Source organism: Hyperolius riggenbachi, chromosome 9 (assembly GCF_040937935.1).
Source record: "Hyperolius riggenbachi isolate aHypRig1 chromosome 9, aHypRig1.pri, whole genome shotgun sequence".
Classification (NCBI taxonomy): Eukaryota; Metazoa; Chordata; class Amphibia; order Anura; family Hyperoliidae; genus Hyperolius; species Hyperolius riggenbachi.
The window spans coordinates 24,628,922-24,647,862 of NC_090654.1; the positions used below are offsets into that span (position 1 = coordinate 24,628,922).

Here is an 18,941-nt window from a genome sequence, read left to right on the forward strand (position 1 = left end):
CAGCTATGATGCCTGTCGAATTTTAATTGGGATATGTCCTCAATAAAGGTTGCTTCTATCTGATAAGTGCGGACCATTTCCTCTGTCCTGAATCCTTTGGTCTTGCTAACCTGGGTCGAGCACTGCAGTAGAAGCGGTGGAGTGGAGCTGTGTTCACTTGCTGTCTGGATCGTCTATTGGACGCGTTGCAAGCCTCGCTATGGAGCACTTCCTCCTTCGGGCTGCCTTTGCTGAGGTTCCCGGCATGCGGCGTGGACGACGGTTGTGGCGGGTATGTGTGGCGATTCGTCAGTATTTGTCGGTATTCCTCCGTGACTTGTACCAGCAGCCTCTGGTCCCTAAGGGGACAGAGACCACTGGTACTTAAGTGGTTAAAGGCAAGCTATTACAATCATTTGGGCAATATTGTTTGTATGAAATGTAGTACAAACATACCGATTACCTTTTTTTTTTTTTAAAAAGATGTATTTACTGTGAAATCACTAGTGAATATTGAAAAGTTGATTAGGACTTTGTTTTAATTAACTTACTTTTTCAGATACTTTCTCTTACCTACAACTGAAAGCAAACCGAGACGTTTTCGTAGAGGGGGACAAACTGGTGCTGTCTTGTCAAGCAGCTTTACATTCAGCCATGAGACTCCTTCGTGGCAAAACAGAGCTAACATTCGCTTTCTACAAAGATGGAGAGATTATCCGTGCCTTCAGTCCCCTCAACAAATATCTGATCTCATCATCAGCTGAGAAGAAACATGCAGGAAACTACACTTGTGAAGTTAAAAGTTCTACAAATGGCGTAACGAGAATGAGCTCGGCACTCTCTGTTGATATACAAGGTGACTATGAGACACATATTGCAATGTGGAGGGCAGTCTCATAGTTAACATTGTGAATTCCTTATTTAAAGGACAACTTAAGACACTAAAACGAATAAAACAAAAAATGATCTAATGAATTGGTTGTGTAATACGGATAATTACTAGAATATTAGTAGCAAAGAAAACATTCTCATATTTTTTTTTTCAGTTATATATTGTTTTTTTATAACATTGCATCATTCTCTAATATTTGCAGTTTAGACACTACTCAGCATTCTAAATGTGTTCAAAAGTTCACTAGCCTGCTCTGTAAAATCTTCTCTGCAGAGGAAAAAAAAGATACATTGGCCTCAATTCACTAAACTTATTTCCTGTCGTTTCTAGAGCTATCACCATGGTGATGAGGCATGTAGTATTCAGGAAACATTTTACCTCAGGCAAACCTAAAGTTAACTCTTCTGTCTTTAAAGTTAACTCTTCAATCCTTAAAATAACTCCAGAATTCTAAAGTTAAAGACAGGCTGTTAATTAATTGCGTGTGAAAATAACTACAGAAGAGGTAACTTGACTACAGAGGAGGTAACTTGAATACAGAGGAGGTAACTTGACTACAGAGGAGGTAACTTAACTACAGAGGAGGTAACTTAACTACAGAGGAGGCAACTTAAGGAATGAAGAGATAAGATAACTCTCTCACTGTGTGGTGGCAAGTTTTCTCTTGCCTTATCTCCAGCATCATCTTAGTGAATTGAGGCCATAGGCCTTAATTCACTAAGATCATGCTGGAGATAATAAGGCAAGAGAAAACTTACCTCCACACAGTAAGAGAATTATCTTATCTCTTCAAGGTGTACAGAGGCGCCGGAAGGATAAAAAATAACTAAAAAGTTTAAAATTGTTCTGGTTGCGGTGGTGGACCGACCAACCATAAACGGACAAAAGCTGTCGAATTTCAAAACATATAAACAGTTTATTCAATTACTCCCAGTACAAGAGTCGCAACGCGTTTCGCAGGCAAGAACCCGCTTCTTCAGGCAATAAGGGACAGGAGCAATACACAGCGTGTGGTCTGAATAAAGCTTGGCACCTCTGTGTCACACCATGGTGACCACTCTAGAAACAGTATTAAAGACAGGAGATAAGCTTAGTGAATTGAGGCCAATGGCCTCAATTCACTAAGCTTATCTCCTGTCTTTAATAACTCTTCTAGAGTTGTTACCATGGGGATAAGGCATTTAGTATTCAGGAAACATTTTACCTCAGGCAAACCTAAAGTTAACTCTTCTGTCTTTAAGTTAACTCTTTAATCCTTAAAATAACTCCAGAGTTAAAGACAGGCTGTTCATTAACTGCGTGTGAAAATAACTACAGAGGAGGTAACTTAACTACAGAGAAGGTAAATTAACTACAGAGGAGGCAACTTAACTACAGAGGAGGCAACTTAAGGAATGAAGAGATAAGATAACTCTCTTACTAGTGGAGGTAAGTTTTCTCTTGCCTTATTATCTCCAGCATGATCTTAGTGAATTGAGGCCAATGTCATTTAAAGCTTATAATCTCAAGTGTCTGTCAGGCCTGGAACCCACTACAAATTGCAAATCGCGAGTTCAATCGCTAGTGTTTTTAAGAAGCGATTTTTAAGCGATTTAATGAGCGTTTTCCGGCGCTTTTGGGATCTATTTTAAAAACTGTAAGCTTTTTGCCAGCGATTGTGTAGCGATTTGCGATTAGTGATTTTAATTCTGATTGGTCCTTTCAATGTATCATAATTTTATTTACAATTTGCAATCGCACTCAAATCACTATGTGTAGCGATTCATGAGCGATTTGCCAGCTCTTCAGTACATTGCATTGAAGCGCAAACGCTTTCAAAATGCTGCATGTCCTGCGATTGCGATTTTGCTAATCGCAATCGCTACTGTGGAATTTGTTACATTTATTTACTTTGGCAGATCGTTTAGGGAAAGCGCTAGTGATTCAAAGCGCTCCCCAAATGCTCAAAAAATCGCTCTAGTGGGTTCCAGCACTCAGAGTTCTCTGCAACTTTTAAAGTCATGGAGCTCAATGGCTAATTTGCATAGAACAACTGGAGTTTCTTAACTCTTTCTTTACTGGAAACAATATAAGATATTGTATCTCTGCTGCTAAAGTTTTTTTTCTTAGCTGTGCTACACATACAAACCATTATATCATAATTTTTTTTCGCGTCAGTGTCTCTTTAAAGGATACCCGAAGTGACATGATGAGATAGACATGGGTATGTACAGTGCCTAGCACACAAATAATTATGCTGTGTTCCTTTTTTTCTTTCTCTGCCTGAAAGAGTTAAATATTAGGTATGTAAGTGGCCGACTCAGTCCTGACTCAGACAGGAAGTGACTACAGTGTGACCCTCACTGATAAGAAATTCTGACTATAAAACACTTTCCTAGCAGAAAATGGCTTCTGAGAGCAGCAAATAGATAAAAAGGGTCAATAGTTCATAGATTTTAGCTCTGGCATAATTCAATGAATGTGTCATTGAGCAAAAACAATAAAACAGTTAATACTTAAAAAGTAGATTTAAACATAAAATAAAACTGTGGAATATCTTAAAGTCATTTTCAAGAGAAGAAAGATAGATAAATTGTTTATTTCATTAGTTTATTTTCACTTCGGGTGTCCTTTAAGTGAGAGGAATATGGAGGCTGCCATATTTATTTCCTTTTAAGCAAAACCAGTTGCCTGTCTGTCCTGCTGATCCTCTGCCTCTAACACCTTTACTCATTGACCCTGAACAAGCATGCAGCAGATCAGGTGTATCGGACATTATTGTCAGATCTGACAAGTACAGCCAGTATAGGTAGCCTGGAATAGGTGTTGCCAGGAATAGGTGCAGCCAGTAATAGGTGCAGCCAGTATAGGTAACCAGAAATAGGTGAAGCAAGTATAGATAGCCTGGAATAGGTGCAGCCAGTATAGGTAGCCAGGAATAGGTGCAGCCAGTACAGGTAGCCAGGAATAGGTGCAGCTAGCATAGGTAGCTAGGAATACGTGCAACCAGTATACAGTATATTGCCAGGAATTGGTGCAGCCAGGAGTTTAACAGGATGGGTTAAAGAGGCAATCAACTGTCTGGAATAACTGGGCTGACCTGCTGGCAGCCTTTGCGATCTCCTGTGATAGCCTATGTAAGAGGATTTTTTTCTTGGTGATTGCAGGGATGAGCAGAAACTACGCCAGTGCGAATTTACGCTTTGTAGGTCGCATCTACGCATCGTAGTTCATAGGCTAAGTTTCAAAACTACACGTACGCATTTACACGTAGCGAAGTACCGCTATGCCTATTTTATGCACAGTTGACATGTGTTTTGCAAATTAAACTACGAATGTGGTAAATGCGTCTATTTTTCTGAGTACGGATGAAATGTTCACTTTTGCATGCCTAGAACATTATTGCTCATTGTATGCGTATAAAATTACGGAAAGGGGAATGTACGCATACAAAAGTTCCATGTACGAGCATTTAACCACTTGAGGACCACAGTGGTTAACCCCCGTAAAGACCAGGCCTTTTTTTAGTAAAATGGCCACAGCTTTAAGGCCAAGCTGCAGGGCCGCACAACACAGCACACAAGTGATCCCCCCCCCCCTTTCTTTCACCAACAGAGATCTCTGTTGGTGGGGTCAGATCCCCCCTCCCCCCCCCCCCCCCCCAGTGTTTATTTATTTTTTAAAAAATATTTATTTTTGTATTATTTTTTGACAATTTCTTTATTTTATTTTTTTTCCAAACCCCTCCTTCCCCCCAGCCGGCCAATTATGGCGATCGGCTGTCATAGGCTTCTGCCTATGAGAGCCGATCACTCTCAACTGCAGGGGTGCTCAACAGGACCCCAAATGTGAAGTTTACCCGAAAATTTGGGCGATTTTTCAGGTTTGCCGAATGCGAACCCGAACCCGAAGAATTCAATCCATGCCGAGTCCGAATGCGAAGTTTCCCGAAAGTGCGCACTCGAATTCGGCCGGATGGCGCGGTGGGTTCGGTTTCGGCTTCGGGATTCGGGCATGACGTCATTGGGCCAATCAGAAGTCCTCCACGCGAAGACCTGGCAACCCTAGCAACCAATCACAGGAGGGGAGCCTGGCCCTACCCTCCTCTATATAAGGCGGCGGCCATAATGCGGAGCCACGCACTTGTGTGACTGCTGCTGGTACTGAGAGATTCTCCAGTGCTGTGCTGTGTCTAAGCAAGTGCAGTTCACTGCTAAACCTAGCGTTTTGCTTCCTAAACACCTCCTAAACACATTTATTGTTGTCTTATATAGTTAGCTAGTATTTTGATTGTTTTTAGTCAGCTAGTGTATAGTGTATACTGTGCTAGGCTAGTGTTAATCTGCGTGCAGGCTAGGCCTGCTAGCCTAGGTAGCCTTAGCCTACTACTAGCTTAGGTAGGTTAGGGATTCTAGTTAATTGTGTACTTAGCACTAGTTTAGTTAATTATTTAATTATTTAGTACTACTGTAGTCTGTTACTTTATTAGTTTCAGTACTGTGTTAGTTAGTTAGTTACTGACTGTGTACAGGCCAGGCCACCACCAGCATCCGTTGTGAGTGACCTGTGACTGTCACCTGCCCGAGCCTATTGTGATTGATTGATTGATTGCGTCTGACCGTATGGGACCGATTGTAATTGTCATCAACTGTCTGTCACTTGACTTAGTTATTGTGTAGTACGCTAGGGATTTCTTAGTTACCTGCTGTATTTATCCTCCTGCTGTCAGTGGTCCCACCGCCAGGGTCCACACAATACATTGCTTGCTGCCAGTGCCACACGTCACTCCTCCTCCTACTGCTGCTGTATTTATCCTCCTGCTGTCAGTGGTCCCACCGCCAGGGTCCACACAATGCATTGCCTGCTGCCAGTGCCACACGTCACTTTTTTTTTTTTTTTTAATACACCTATTTCAATGTGATTTCCCTTTAACCCTCCTGGCGGTCTAATTAATTTCGCCAGGAGGGAGCGCAGCAGTTTTTTTTGTTTTTGTCTTTTTTAAATCATGTAGCGAGCCCAGGGCCCGCTTCATGCGCCTTCGGCAATCTCCGATCAGGAAATCCCGTTCAAAGAACAGAATTTCCTGGAGGGCTTCCCCCGTCGCCATGGCGACGGGGCGGGATGACGTCAGCGACGTTGTGACATCATTGGGAGTCCCGATCCACCCCTCAGCGCTGCCTGGCACTGATTGGCCAGGCAGCGCACGGGGTCTTGGGGGGGTGGCGCGGCGCGACGGATAGCGGCGATCGAGTGCGGGGCGGCGGCGATCAGTGTGCTGACGCAGGTAGCAAAGTGCTAGCTGCGTGCAGCAAAAAAAAAAATTAAGCAAATTGGCCCAGAAGGGCCTGAGAAAACCTCCTGCGCGGCTTGCCAGGGAGGTTAAAAAAAAAAAACGCATCCGAATTCCCAAACACAAATTTTTTGCCGAATTTTGAGCCCCACACCGGAACCGAATCCGAATCGAATCTCGTGGTCGAAGGCGAATCCGAATGTCATGCCGACCTGAATCCGAATGTACCCGAACCGAATTATGGTACATCTGAGCATGTCTGCTCAAGTTCCCCAGGGGGACAGCCATGTCACATGGCTGTCCCTAGTACAGCGCTGCTGCAGATCGCAGCGCTGTTCATGTAAATAGACGGCGGTTATGCCGACTAACAGTCCCGCTCGGAAAATTAAGGCGGGGAGGAGCTCCACCGCCCAAGCAGGAGATGAGCGCGCAGCCTGCGCGCGATCTCCTGCATACTGCAGCCCCAGGACTTGACGCCAATTAGCATTGGGCGGTCCTGGGGCTGCCGCCACGGCCATGCCCATGGGTGTGAAGTGGTCCTTAGGTAGTTAAAGGGAAATGAATGCAGAAATGTTTCTGCATCGGGGGCTTAAGCATCGCATACACTACGCTTCGCGCTACACGTCATTAAATATTTTAACGCGTAGTTTACGAAATGCATCCATAGTTGAAATTTGATTTAGAAGTCGTAGTTTGGCGAAGCGTAATTGCGGCAAACTACGCGTATTTCCAGCATAGTGTAGTTGGCTCACTACGATCATCCCTGGGTGATTGTTTTCTGTTAGCTTTCCAGATGAGAGACTAGGTTGTGTTTATCTTTTAAAGTCTGAGATTTGCACCATTGTCCAGTCTGCACACTTCTCTCTTTATTTCCTTTAATTAGGCTGACCAGGTGTCCTCCACTTTTTCAGACCTGTCCGGGTCATCCTCTCGGGTTTTTGAAATGTCCAGGGCCGGGGTTTACCACATTTTTTCCCCCTCACCCCCGGGGCCCGACTCTGATCCCCCCCTCCCTCACCTCGGAGGCCCCCCTCCTATTATGAGCGGCGGGAGAGCGGCATATACAGCAGGCTCCGGCGGGGTAATCAGACACTAGATGTCCAGCTGCCTCCTGGGCTACGCTGTCTCCTCTGTACACTGCTCTGCTTCCTGGTTTATTGCGAGCAGCATACAGAGGAGACACTGTAGCCCAGGAAGCAGCTGGACATCTAGCGCCTGATTACTCTGCCGGAGCCTGCTGTATATGCCGCTCTCCCGCCGCTCATAAAAGGAGGGGGCCCCGAGGTGAGGCAGGGAGGATAGGAGTCGGGCCCCTACCCCATTAAACTACCCGTCTACCTTCCCTCCCACCCGGCTACCTAACTGCCTACCCTCCCACCTGGCTACCTATCTGCCTACCCGGCTACCTAACTGCCCACCCTCCCACCCAGCTACCTAACTGCCCACCCAGCTACCTAACTGCCCACACTCCCACCCAGCTACCTAACTGCCCACCCAGCTACCTAACTGCCTACCCTCCCACCCAGCTACCTAACTGCCTACCCTGCCACCCAGCTACCTAACTACCTACCCTGCCTCCCAGCTACCTACCTGCCTACCCTGCCACCCAGCTACCTATCTGCCTACCCTGCCACCCAGCTACCTATCTGCCTACCCTGCCACCCAGCTACCTATCTGCCTACCCTGCCACCCAGCTACCTAACTGCCTACCGTCCCACCCAGATACCTAACTGCCTACCCTGCCACCCAGCTACCTAACTGCCTAGTGCCTACCCTGCCACTTAGCTACCTATCTGCCTACCCTGCCACCCAGCTACCTATCTGCCTACCCTGCCACCCAGTTACTTATCTGCCTACCCTGCCACCCAGCTACCTAACTGCCTACCCTGCCACCCAGCTACCTATCTGCCTACCCTGCTATCTAACTGCCTACCTTGTTACCTATCTACCTACCCTCCCACCCGTCTACCTATCTGCCTACCATGCCACCCAGCTACCTAACTGCCCACCTGGCTACCTATTTGCCTAACTGCCCACCCGGCCGTCTGTCAGTCTCAGTTGGGGATTCGTATCAGAGCTGATAACAGGCAGATTTAGCAGAGAAGAATGAAACAGAAAGCAGGGTAGGTGTTTACTGTCATGTTTCCATTGACATATATGGTAAAATACATGAGGGTGCTTCATCTCTGGTTCTCTTTAAAAACTTATATTTTTCAAAGACACTTTTGGCTAAGTTTTTCAGGATAGGTAAGTCCAACACTACCTCTCTGTTTTAAATAGTCTCTAGTTTTTAGTAATTTTAGCATATTTTGGGTGCCTTCAAACAAGCAAAAGTGAACAGTCAGTTCTTGAGATCAGGATTTTGAAAGCAGGAAAAATGGGCAAGCACAACAATCTATGTAGCTTTCACAGAAAGGCTTCTGTAAAAGCTACATAGATTGTTGTGATGGTTGGGTTGATGACCGATTTCAAGCATCTTCACAATGGCCAAAACAGCAGCTCATGTGGATTGTTCCCAACTTCCCAGTATGCAGTAGTTAATCCCTGCCAATAGTGGTCCAAAAAAGGACACTTTGTGGACCGGAGACAGGGTCGGGGGTGCTCACAAACTGATTGATGCACATGAGAAAGAAAGACTAGGCTTTTTGGTCTGGTCTTACAGAACTGCTACTGGAGTACACATTTCTCAAAAAGTGAAATTGAAGTGAGAGGGATACGGTGGCTGCCTGCCATATGTATTTCTTTTTAAACATTACCAGTCCCCTGGCTGTCCTGCTGACCAATTCGGCTGCAGTAGTGTCTGAACTGCAAACCTGAAACAAGCATGCAGCTAACCTAGTCAGACCTCAGTCAAAAACACCTGATCTGCTGCATGCTTGTTCAGGGCCTATGGCTAAAAGTATTAGAGACGGAGTATCAGCAGGGCAGCCATTAAGTCTGCATTGTTTAAAAGGAAATAAATATGCTATTCTCCATATCCCTTTCACTTCAGTGTCCCTTTAATGCTGGCCATGATAGAGAAGCATCAGAAAGCTTAACCTCCTTGCCGGTTATCCCGAGCTGAGCTCGGGGTAACTTGCGCAGGAGGATTGCTTTGGCCCTACTTGGCCGATTTTCGCAATTTTTTTTCCTACACACAGCTAGCACTTTGCTAGCTGCATGTAGTATGCAATCGCCGCCGCTACCTGCCGATTCGCTGCTACCCGCCGCACCAGCCGCACCCCCCAGAACCCTGCGCAGCCTGGCCAATCAGTGCCAGGCAGCGCTGAGGGGTGGATCAGGATTCCCTCTGACGTCTCGACATCCATGACGTCGGTGACGTCATCCCGCCCCATGGCCACGGGGGGAGCCTTGCAGGAAATCCCGTTCTGATGCGCTAGGCTAGCTACATGATTTAAAAAAAAACAACCATTTTTTAAAAAAGTGCTGCGCTGCCCCCTTGCCGCAATAATTGGAACGGCAAGGGGGTTAATAATCCTATCTGGCTGGGAATGAAAATGAGTAGCCAGGGGGCCTCCCAATCCCCCTTCCCTTGCCTCCCCTTGGTGACCCTCATAGCCAGGGGCTCATCTTGCAAGGGCCAACAAGTATAGCTACAACAAAACCTGATCTGGAGTATGGATCCTTGCTTAGGACGGCGTGAAGGTTAGTAACCCACTGCCATGGAGTCCCAAGTGATTATAACATCTGCTTTCCTATAGTTATAGCCTTGTGAATTGCTGCAGAGTGCAGACCAGTCAGAATACCCATTGCTGACCAGGGTAGTTTCTAGGCTAAGTTGCACCAAAGGCGAGAGTGGAAAAATAGTGATTCCGACGCCCACCTGCCCCTGAACTAATCCACCCCTCCCATGTGAAGCCACGCCTCCCAGACTAAGCCTCCCAGAGGTGTTTGTACCAAAGAAAGCCTAATTGGTGGCGGAAAAAAACAAGGTATAGATAATTTCGTTGTAATAACTACTGATAAAGCTTTCGATTTTTTTTCAGGAGATATGATTGGTTTTATCGAATTGCTATAAAATTGGATCATTTTTCTGTATCGTGTGTGGCCACCTTAAGAGGCACACCAGGGCCCCCAACACCTTAATCTCTAGTTATCTGGCTTGCAGTCACTGCCATGTATCCCCTTTTCTTATTTCTCCCTGCTTCAAACACAAAAGGGGAATGATAGCTGAGTGAGTTGAGCGCCCCCTCCTACACTGCGCCCTGAGGCTGGAGCCTCTCTCGCCTCTGCCTCAGACCGGTGTGGTGAAATTTTTTGCAACTTTATAAGATTTTGCAACCGGTTGCACTTATTTATAGGTATACCTATCAGAAAGTGCAACCTTACCATTGACTTCAAGCTATGTGTATCAGAAAATGCAACACAACTTAACCCGATTCTCACACAGAAAAAAATACATATATCCAGGCACATCGCATCTAGTTAGGACATTAAATAAGCTCTTAAGGAAGGGGAGGTGCTGAAGGCGGTGTGGCTAGAAAACAGCAAAAATCTATTAACCCTTCGCACTCTCGCATGCAAATGTTCAAACAAATGCATTCACAGATTCACTCATCCAGGCACAACTGTTATCCCTACAGCTAAGTTAAAAGCCAGGGTCTTAGTTCACAGAAGAATGCATTCTTATGCTTAGTCACCTATACTGCGCAGAAGTACCCAGGTAAACATAGGTGTCCTAACTCTGGCCCTGTAACATGCATAGTGCAGACATGCAAACACATTCATTGCATCAAACCTATCAATGGATTAGGAGCACACATCCTGACGTCCTCTCCTGGGACAGATAGCGCATCTTACCAATCGCACAAGGGAGCTATCATAATGTATCCATGTGCACCATGCACATACACCAGCATAAGCTGTGTGCATGCTGACAAACACATTCTCACACAGAACCCTCCCCTCTTGCTCAACTGATACCCCCCCTGGAGGTAAGTAAACCCCCCTTGTTGCTCAACTAATAACCCTCCCCCCCCCCCCTGAGGGAACTAAACCCCCCTCTTGTTCAACTAAAAAAATCCCCCCCTGGAGGGAACAATCTCTTGCTCAACTAATACCCCCCTGGATGGTTCTAAACCCCCCTCTTGTTCAACTAATAACCCCCTGGAGGGAACTAAACTCCCTTCTTGTTCAGCTAATAACAACCCCCCCGCAGGGAACAATCCCCCCTCTTGCTCAACTAATAACACCCCCCTCCCTGGAGGGAACAATCCCCCCTTCTTGCTCAATTTATAAGCCCCCCCCCCCCCCCCCCCCGGAGGGAACTGTGGTTGCAATAAATTACATGCATAATGACCGAAAGAAGCAGCGCTTGCGCTGTCCAGTGATGCTCGGATACCCCTTTTTATTATTCGAGTTTGGTCGAATTCGAATAGTAAATTATTCGAATTCAGTCGAATATTCGAGTCGAATATTTTTTACTATTCGATTCGACCTCGGACTTCGAGCTCACTATTCGAGTCGGTATTCAAGCTCATTATTCGAGCTGACTATTCGAATTGGCCTTAAATAGCCTTCCAACACTTGTTTTGAGGGTGAATGATGCAAGAAACATCTTTTTTTCCAAGTAACAACAGCAAGTGATTATGTGGGGATGTTCCTTTAAAAAAAAAAAAAAAGGTGGAAAGAGAAGAGAAGTTGTGTCCAAAATTCTGTTCAGTAGTGTATATACTTCTTCTTCTTCTATACCTTCTTCTTCTTCTTCTATATCTTCTTCTATATCTTCTTCTTCTTCTTCTATATCTTCTTCTTCTTCTTCTTCTATATCGTCTTCTTCTTCTTCTTCTATATCGTCTTCTTCTTCTTCTTCTTCTTCTATATCGTCTTCTTCTTCTTCTTCTTCTTCTTCTTCATCTTCTTCTTTTTCTTCTTCTTCTTCTTCTTCTTCTTCTTCATCTTCTTCTTCTTCTTCTTCTTCTTCTTCTTCTTCTTCATCTTCTTCTTCTTCTTCTTCTTCTTCATCTTCTTCTTCTTCTTCTTCTTCTTCTTCTTCTTCTTCTTCTTCTTCATCTTCTTCTTCTTCTTCATCTTCTTCTTCTTCTTCATCTTCTTCTTCTTCTTCTTCTTCTTCTTCTTCTTCTTCTTCTTCTTCTTCTTCTTCTTCTTCTTCTTCTTCTTCTTCTTCTTCTTCTTCTTCTTCTTCTTCTTCTTCTTCTTCTTCTTCTTCTTCTTCTTCTTCTTCTTCTTCTTCTTCTTCTTCTTCTTCTTCTTCTTCTTCTTCTTCATCATCATCATCATCATCATCATCATCATCATCATCATCATCATCATCATCATCATCATCATCATCATCATCATCATCTTCTTCTTCTTCATCATCATCTTCTTCTTCATTATCTTCTTCATCATCTTCTTCTTCTTCATCATCATCTTCTTCTTCTTCATCATCTTCTTCTTCTTCATCATCTTCTTCTTCATCATCTTCTTCTTCTTCTTCATCATCTTCTTCTTCTTCTTCATCATCTTCTTCTTCATCATCTTCTTCTTCTTCATCTTCTTCTTCTATATCTTTCTTTTTCTATATCTTCTTTTTCTATATCCTCTTCTTCTTCTCCTTCTTCTTCTTCTTCTTTTTCTATATCTTCTTCTTCTTCTATATCGTCTTCTTCTTCTTCACTTATTTCTCTTTTATATATATTTTTTTAAAGAAATGCAGCTATTTTTGAGCGTAATAAATAGCTGGTGGCGCACGCATGTTGGAAGCGCCATTGTATGTGCTCCCTGGCAGTGGAAACACACAGACAACAGGAGGTAAATTCAGCAGCAGCAGCAGGAGGAGGAGGATGATTGTGTGGCAGCAGGCAGTCAATGAGGCAGGCAGCGAGACATAATAGGCTGTGTGGTACCTAGCGGTGGTTCCAGGCCGTAAATACACAGCATGAGGTTCCAGACAGCGGTCGTGAAGCCCACATCATGTCCAATACACAACTGGGACAACACAGTTTTCAACCCGGACACCTCTAAAAATAATATCACAAAGTATAAATAAAAAGTATATATATTTTTTTTGTTTTTTTTTAAAGAAATGCAGCTATTTTTGATTGTAACAAATAGTTGGTGGCGCATGGTGGAAGCGCCATTGTATGTGCTCCCTGGCAGTGGAAACACACAGACAGCAGGAGGTAAATTCAGCAGCAGGAGGAGGAGGATGAGTGTGTGGCAGCAGGCAGTCAATGAGGCAGGCAGCGTGACATAATAGCCCTGGTACCTAGCGGTGATACCAGGGCTGTAAATAAACACAACAGGAGGTCCCAGACAGCGGTCGTGCAGCCCACATCGTGTCCAATACACAACTGGGACAACACAGTTTTCAACCCGGGCACCTCAGAAAAATTAAACTTTTTGTTTAAATTTAATTTAATTTTTTTTTACAGCAAATTACACAGATATAGCTATTGTTGGACGTAATAGCTGGTGGCAGAGTGGCAGCAGAAGGTAATTCTGTGTACCCTGGCAGTGGGAAACACAGACAGCAGCAGCAGCAGCAGGAGGAATGGAGGAGTAATGAGAGTAGCTATTGTTTGACGTAATAGCTGGTGGCAGAGTGGCAGCAGAAGGTAAATCTGTGTACCCTGGCAGTGGGAAACACAGACAGGCAGCAGCAGCAGCAGGAGGAATGGAGGAGTAATGAGAGTAGCTATTGTTGGACGTAATAGCTGGTGGCAGAGTGGCAGCAGAAGGTAAAATCTGTGTACCCTTGGCAGTGGGAAACACAGACAGGCAGCAGCAGGAGGAATGGAGGAGTAGTGTGAGTGTGGCAGCAGGTAGGTAGGCAGCGTGACATAATAGCCCTGGTACCTAGTGTTGATACCAGGGCTGTAAATAAACACAACAGGAGGTCCCAGACAGCGGTTGTGCAGCCCACATCGTGTCCAATACACAACTGGGACAACACTGTTTTCAACCCGGGCACCTCAGAAAAATTAAACCCCCTTTTTTTTTTTTTTTAATGGTTTACTTTTTTTTTTTTTTACAGCAAATTACACAGATATAGCTGTTGTTTGACATAATAGCTGGTGGCAGAGTGGCAGCAGAAGGTAAATCTGTGTACCCTGGCAGTGGGAAACACAGACAGGCAGCAGCAGCAGCAGGAGGAATGGAGGAGTAATGAGAGTAGCTATTGTTGGACGTAATAGCTGGTGGCAGAGTGGCAGCAGAAGGTAAAATCTGTGTACCCTTGGCAGTGGGAAACACAGACAGGCAGCAGCAGCAGCAGGAGGAATGGAGGAGTAGTGTGAGTGTGGCAGCAGGTAGGTAGGCAGCGTGACATAATAGCCCTGGTACCTAGCGTTGATACCAGGGCTGTAAATAAACACAACAGGAGGTCCCAGACAGCGGTCGTGCAGCCCACATCGTGTCCAATACACAACTGGGACAACACAGTTTTCAACCCGTGCACCTCAGAAAAATTGAACCTTTTTTTTTTTAATGGTTTACTTTTTATTTATTTTTTACAGCAAATTACACAGATATAGCTATTGTTTGACGTAATAGCTGGTGGCAGAGTGGCAGCAGAAGGTAAATCTGTGTACCCTGGCAGTGGGAAACACAGACAGACAGACAGCAGAAGGGCAGTACACAGCAGCCCACTGTAGATGTAAAATGTGTGGCTGCAGGCGACGTAATAGTCAAACTGAACCAGGCTGGCTTAGTGAGCAGGAGCCAGGAGGTGGTAAAGGGTGGTAAGGCACATTAACGATGGTTCTTCCGGCAGCCAGTTCATGTCCCCCTCTCGCCGACAACAGGGGCCAGGAACTCGCCTTCCACCCACGCCTGGTTCATCTTGAGAAACGTCAGTCTGTCCACAGACTTGTGAGACAGACATGAGCGTTTCTCGGTGACCACGCCACCAGCTGCACTGAAGCAGCGCTCGGACAGCACGCTAGAAGGGGGGCAGGACAGCACTTCCAGGGCGTACTGCGCCAGCTCGCTCCAGATCTCCAGGCGCTTGACCCAATACTCCATGGGATCAACAGGGGCATCGCTGTCAAGCCCGCTGTAGGACCCCATGTAGTCAGCCACCATGCGGGTCAGGCGCTGGCTGTGACCGGAGGAGGATGCTGCTGCATGCACCTCCTCTCTAGTCACTGCTGCCGGAAGCCTCTACAGTCCTGTAGAGCTCATTGATGAGAGACAGCAGGTCTGTGGGGCGCTTGCTGCTGGATGCAGGCACCTGCTGCTGCCTCTGTGCTGGCTGGACAGTGGGGGTGGAAGTCTGGGGGAAGGCTTCCTCCAAGCGCTCAACAAGGGCCTGCTGCAAGCTCCTTATTTGTTGCGCTGGGTCTCCTCCTGCAGGCGGCAGGAACTGGCTCAACTTCCCCTTGAGGCGTGGGTACAACATCATGCTGATCCAGATGTCCTCCCTCTGCTTCATCTGGATCACCCTGGGGTCCTTGCGCAGGCACGTCAGCATGTGCGCTGCCATTGGGAAGAGGCGGGCCACGTCTGCTGGCACATCGACGGCGTGCTGTCCTCATCCTCCTCCTCTGCCGCCTCATCCTCTCTCCACCCCCGCACCAACTCAGCGGCGCTGTGCTGATCCCCCTCATCAGCAGCAAGGTCAGGGACCTCCACCAAGTCCTCCTCCCCCTCAGAGGTGGACTGTGCAGCTGCTTGCCGCTCCTGCTGGTCCAAGGCTGCCGCTCCCTGTTCCAGCAAAGCATTGAGGGCCCTCTTCAGCAGACAAACCAGGGGCACCCACTCGCAGACCATAGCATGGTCCCTGCTCACCATGTTAGTGGCCTGCAGAAAGGGAGCCAGCACTAAGCACACGTGCTGCATGTGCCTCCAGTCAATATCGGGGACGATGGACGGGATGTTGCTGGTCTTGTCCCTTCTCTGAGCGAGAAACAGTGGCCAGGGCAAGGTACTGGTTGACAGCGTGCTTCTGTTCAACCAGACGCTCCAACATCGCCAGGGTGGAGTTCCAGCGAGTTGGAACGTCAAGGATCAGCCGATGGCGTGGCAGCTCCAGCTCCTTTTGCACGTCTTCCAGGCTTGCACAGGCTGCAGCCGAGCGCCGGAAGTGATGCACAACGTTCCTTGCCGTTTCCAGCAGTTCGCCCATCCCCTGGTAGGTGCGCAAGAACTTCTGCACCACCAGGTTCAGCACGTGGGCAAGACAGGGGATGTGGGTCAGGTTTCCCCTGTCAATTGCGGCAACCAGATTGGCCCCATTGTCGGCCACCACCTCTCCGACTCTGAGGCCTCTGGGGGTCAGCCAAATCCTCTCCTGCTCCTGGAGTTTGGCCAACACATGGGTTGCCGTCAGTTTGGTCTTCCCAAGGCTGACCAACTGCAGCAGCGCTTGGCAGTGGCGGGCCTTCACGCTGCTGCTGAGGCGGGGGGTTTGGCCAGGTGTGCCGGAGGATGGCAGAGGATCGGAGGAACCTGCTGCAGTTCCCCTGACCCTGCGGGGTGGCACCACCCACTGTGTTGCTGCTGCTGCTGTGCCCGCTGCTGCTCTCCCATCCTCACCCCCTTCTACCAAGCTGACCCAGTGGACAGTGAAGGACAGGTAGCGGCCTGTCCCGAAACGGCTGCTCCAGGAGTCCATGGTGACGTGGACCCTTTCACCAACCGCGTGCTCCAGCCCTCACTCCACATTGGCCATCACAAAGCGGTGCAGTGCAGGAATGGCCTTGCGGGCGAAAAAGTGTCTGCTGGGGAGCTGCCAGTCTGGGGCTGCACAAGCAAGCAGCGCACGCATGTCGCTCCCCTCCTGCACGAGCGTGTACGGCAGGAGTTGGGAGCACATGGCCCATGCCAGCAAGCCGTTCAGCTGACGCACGCGACGGCTGCTGGGAGGCAGAGCCCTAACCACCCCCTGGAAGGACTCGCTTAAAAGGCTCTGGCGTGGCCTTTTGCTGGCACGGGAATCAGCGGACACAGCAGAGGAGGCACTGAGGACTGGCTGCCAGAACAGGCCTCAGTGTCGGCGGCAGGAGTTGCAGAGGGGGGAGGAGCAGTGCGTTTCCGCACTCCTGCTGGTGCTGCTGGAGGAGCAGGAGGGCGGGTGGCTGCTATTGCTGCTGCTGCTGCTGAAGGCTGTGCAGTGATGGGTGTGGTGCCACTGCCAGCACCAGATGCCTTTAGCCTCTGGAACTCCTCATGCTGGTGGAAATGTTTCGCAGCAAGGTGGTTGATGAGCGAGCTGGTGCTGAACTTTAAGGGGTCTGCACCTCTGCTCAACTTCCGCTGACAGTGGTTGCAAGTAGCGTACTTGCTGTACACTGTGGGCATGGTGAAAAATCGCCAGATTGGTGACAAAAAAAAACCCCTACGGCCTGGAGCCGCTGCTGCCTGTCTCCCTGTGGTGGTTGGGGCGGGGGCTTGGGTGCGGCTGGTGGTGGTACTGGCAGATGCTGCTGCTGCTGCTGAGCCTGAGACACCAGCAGGCTGTGGGACCTGCCTACTGCTGCCAATGCTTGCAATGATGCGCCTCCTTGCAAGGCCCACAAGCGCATCCTCCTCCTCCTCCTCAGAGCTGCTGATGACGACATCCCCTGGAGCTGGTGGCACCCAGTCTTTGTCTGTCACCGTGTCATCATCATCATCCCCCTCCTGAAACATGTCCTGCTGGGATGATGACCCCCCAAACTCCTCTCCTGATGCATGGATGGGCTGCTTGACTGTCGCCACAGTCTTGCTGTCCAATCCCTCCTCCCCCAAAGTGCCCATCAGCATCTCCTCCTCAAGATCGCCAACAACAGCAGACAATTGACTCATGATGCCTGGGGTCAAAAGACTGCTGAATGACAGGTCGGCGACTGACGGTGAACTGGCCTCCTCCCCAGGCCCTGCTGGGCGGCTGCTGCGAACAGGGGTGGTGGTGGTGGTGGTGGTGAGGGTGGAGGCCTCGGATGCAGAGCTGATGGCGGGCTGCTCATCCTCCGTCATCAGTTGCACCACAGTGTCTGCATCCTTTTCCTCAATGGGACGTTTCCGACCCGGCTGGAGGAAAATAGGAGCAGGTACTACACGCTGCTGCTGCTGCTGCTGTGTCTCTGCAGCGTGAGTTGCTCCTGCTGGGCGGCGCCCAAGGCGTCCACGGCCAGTGGCTATAGGAGGAATGTTAGCCACTGACGCAGCTGCTGCTGCTGCGGAACTATGCATGGTGGCTTGCCACAATGCTGCTCCCTCTCCTCTTGATTCCCTTGCTGCCCTTCCCCTTGCCCAAAGCGTGCTGGCTGCCCCTTCCAGACATCTTTGATGTTTTGGGCGTAAACAAAAAAGTTTTTTAAAAGGGCGGGTGAAAAAGTGGGGTACTTTAATGGAGTGGGTTGGTGGGTGAGGTGACACTAATCACTAAGTGATTAGATCGCTAAGTGATTACTAGTACAGTACTAATACAAAATACAATAATTCAGTAATCAGTATAAGTGTGAACAGTGAACAGTGAGTGTGTTCCCTAGTACACTAACTAGAAAATACAATAATCAGTAGTAATCAGATTAAGTAGAAGGAAATAGAGTGTGTGTGTGTACTGAGTGCACGCACACACACACGCAGGAGCTAGCCTATGAACAGTGACTGAGTGTCCCTAGTAGTAAGTAGTAAGTAAGTGTACAACTAGAAATTACAATAATCAGTAGTAACCAGAAGGAAATAGAGTGTGTGTACTGACAGTGCACGCACACACACACGCAGGAGCTAGCCTATGAACAGTGACTGAGTGTCCTTAGTACTAAGTAGTTAGTAAGTACAACTAGAAATTACAATAATCAATAGTAATCAGAAGGAAATAGAGTGTGTGTACTGCACGCACACACGCAGGAGCTATGAACAAACAGTGACAGT

The 18,941-nt window shown here is 47.7% G+C and overlaps 1 protein-coding gene across 7 annotated transcripts in view; it reads left to right on the forward strand.

Annotated features, from left to right (window-relative positions):
* LOC137532040 (Fc receptor-like protein 5) overlaps positions 1–18,941 on the forward strand; it is a 353,036-nt gene that overhangs the window by 257,389 nt on the left and 76,706 nt on the right. For all 7 annotated transcript variants that reach the window (XM_068252142.1, XM_068252143.1, XM_068252147.1 and 4 more), the window contains one exon: positions 539–835. In XM_068252142.1, the coding sequence (XP_068108243.1) occupies positions 539–835 (297 nt within the window). The remainder of the gene's footprint in view (positions 1–538; positions 836–18,941) is intronic.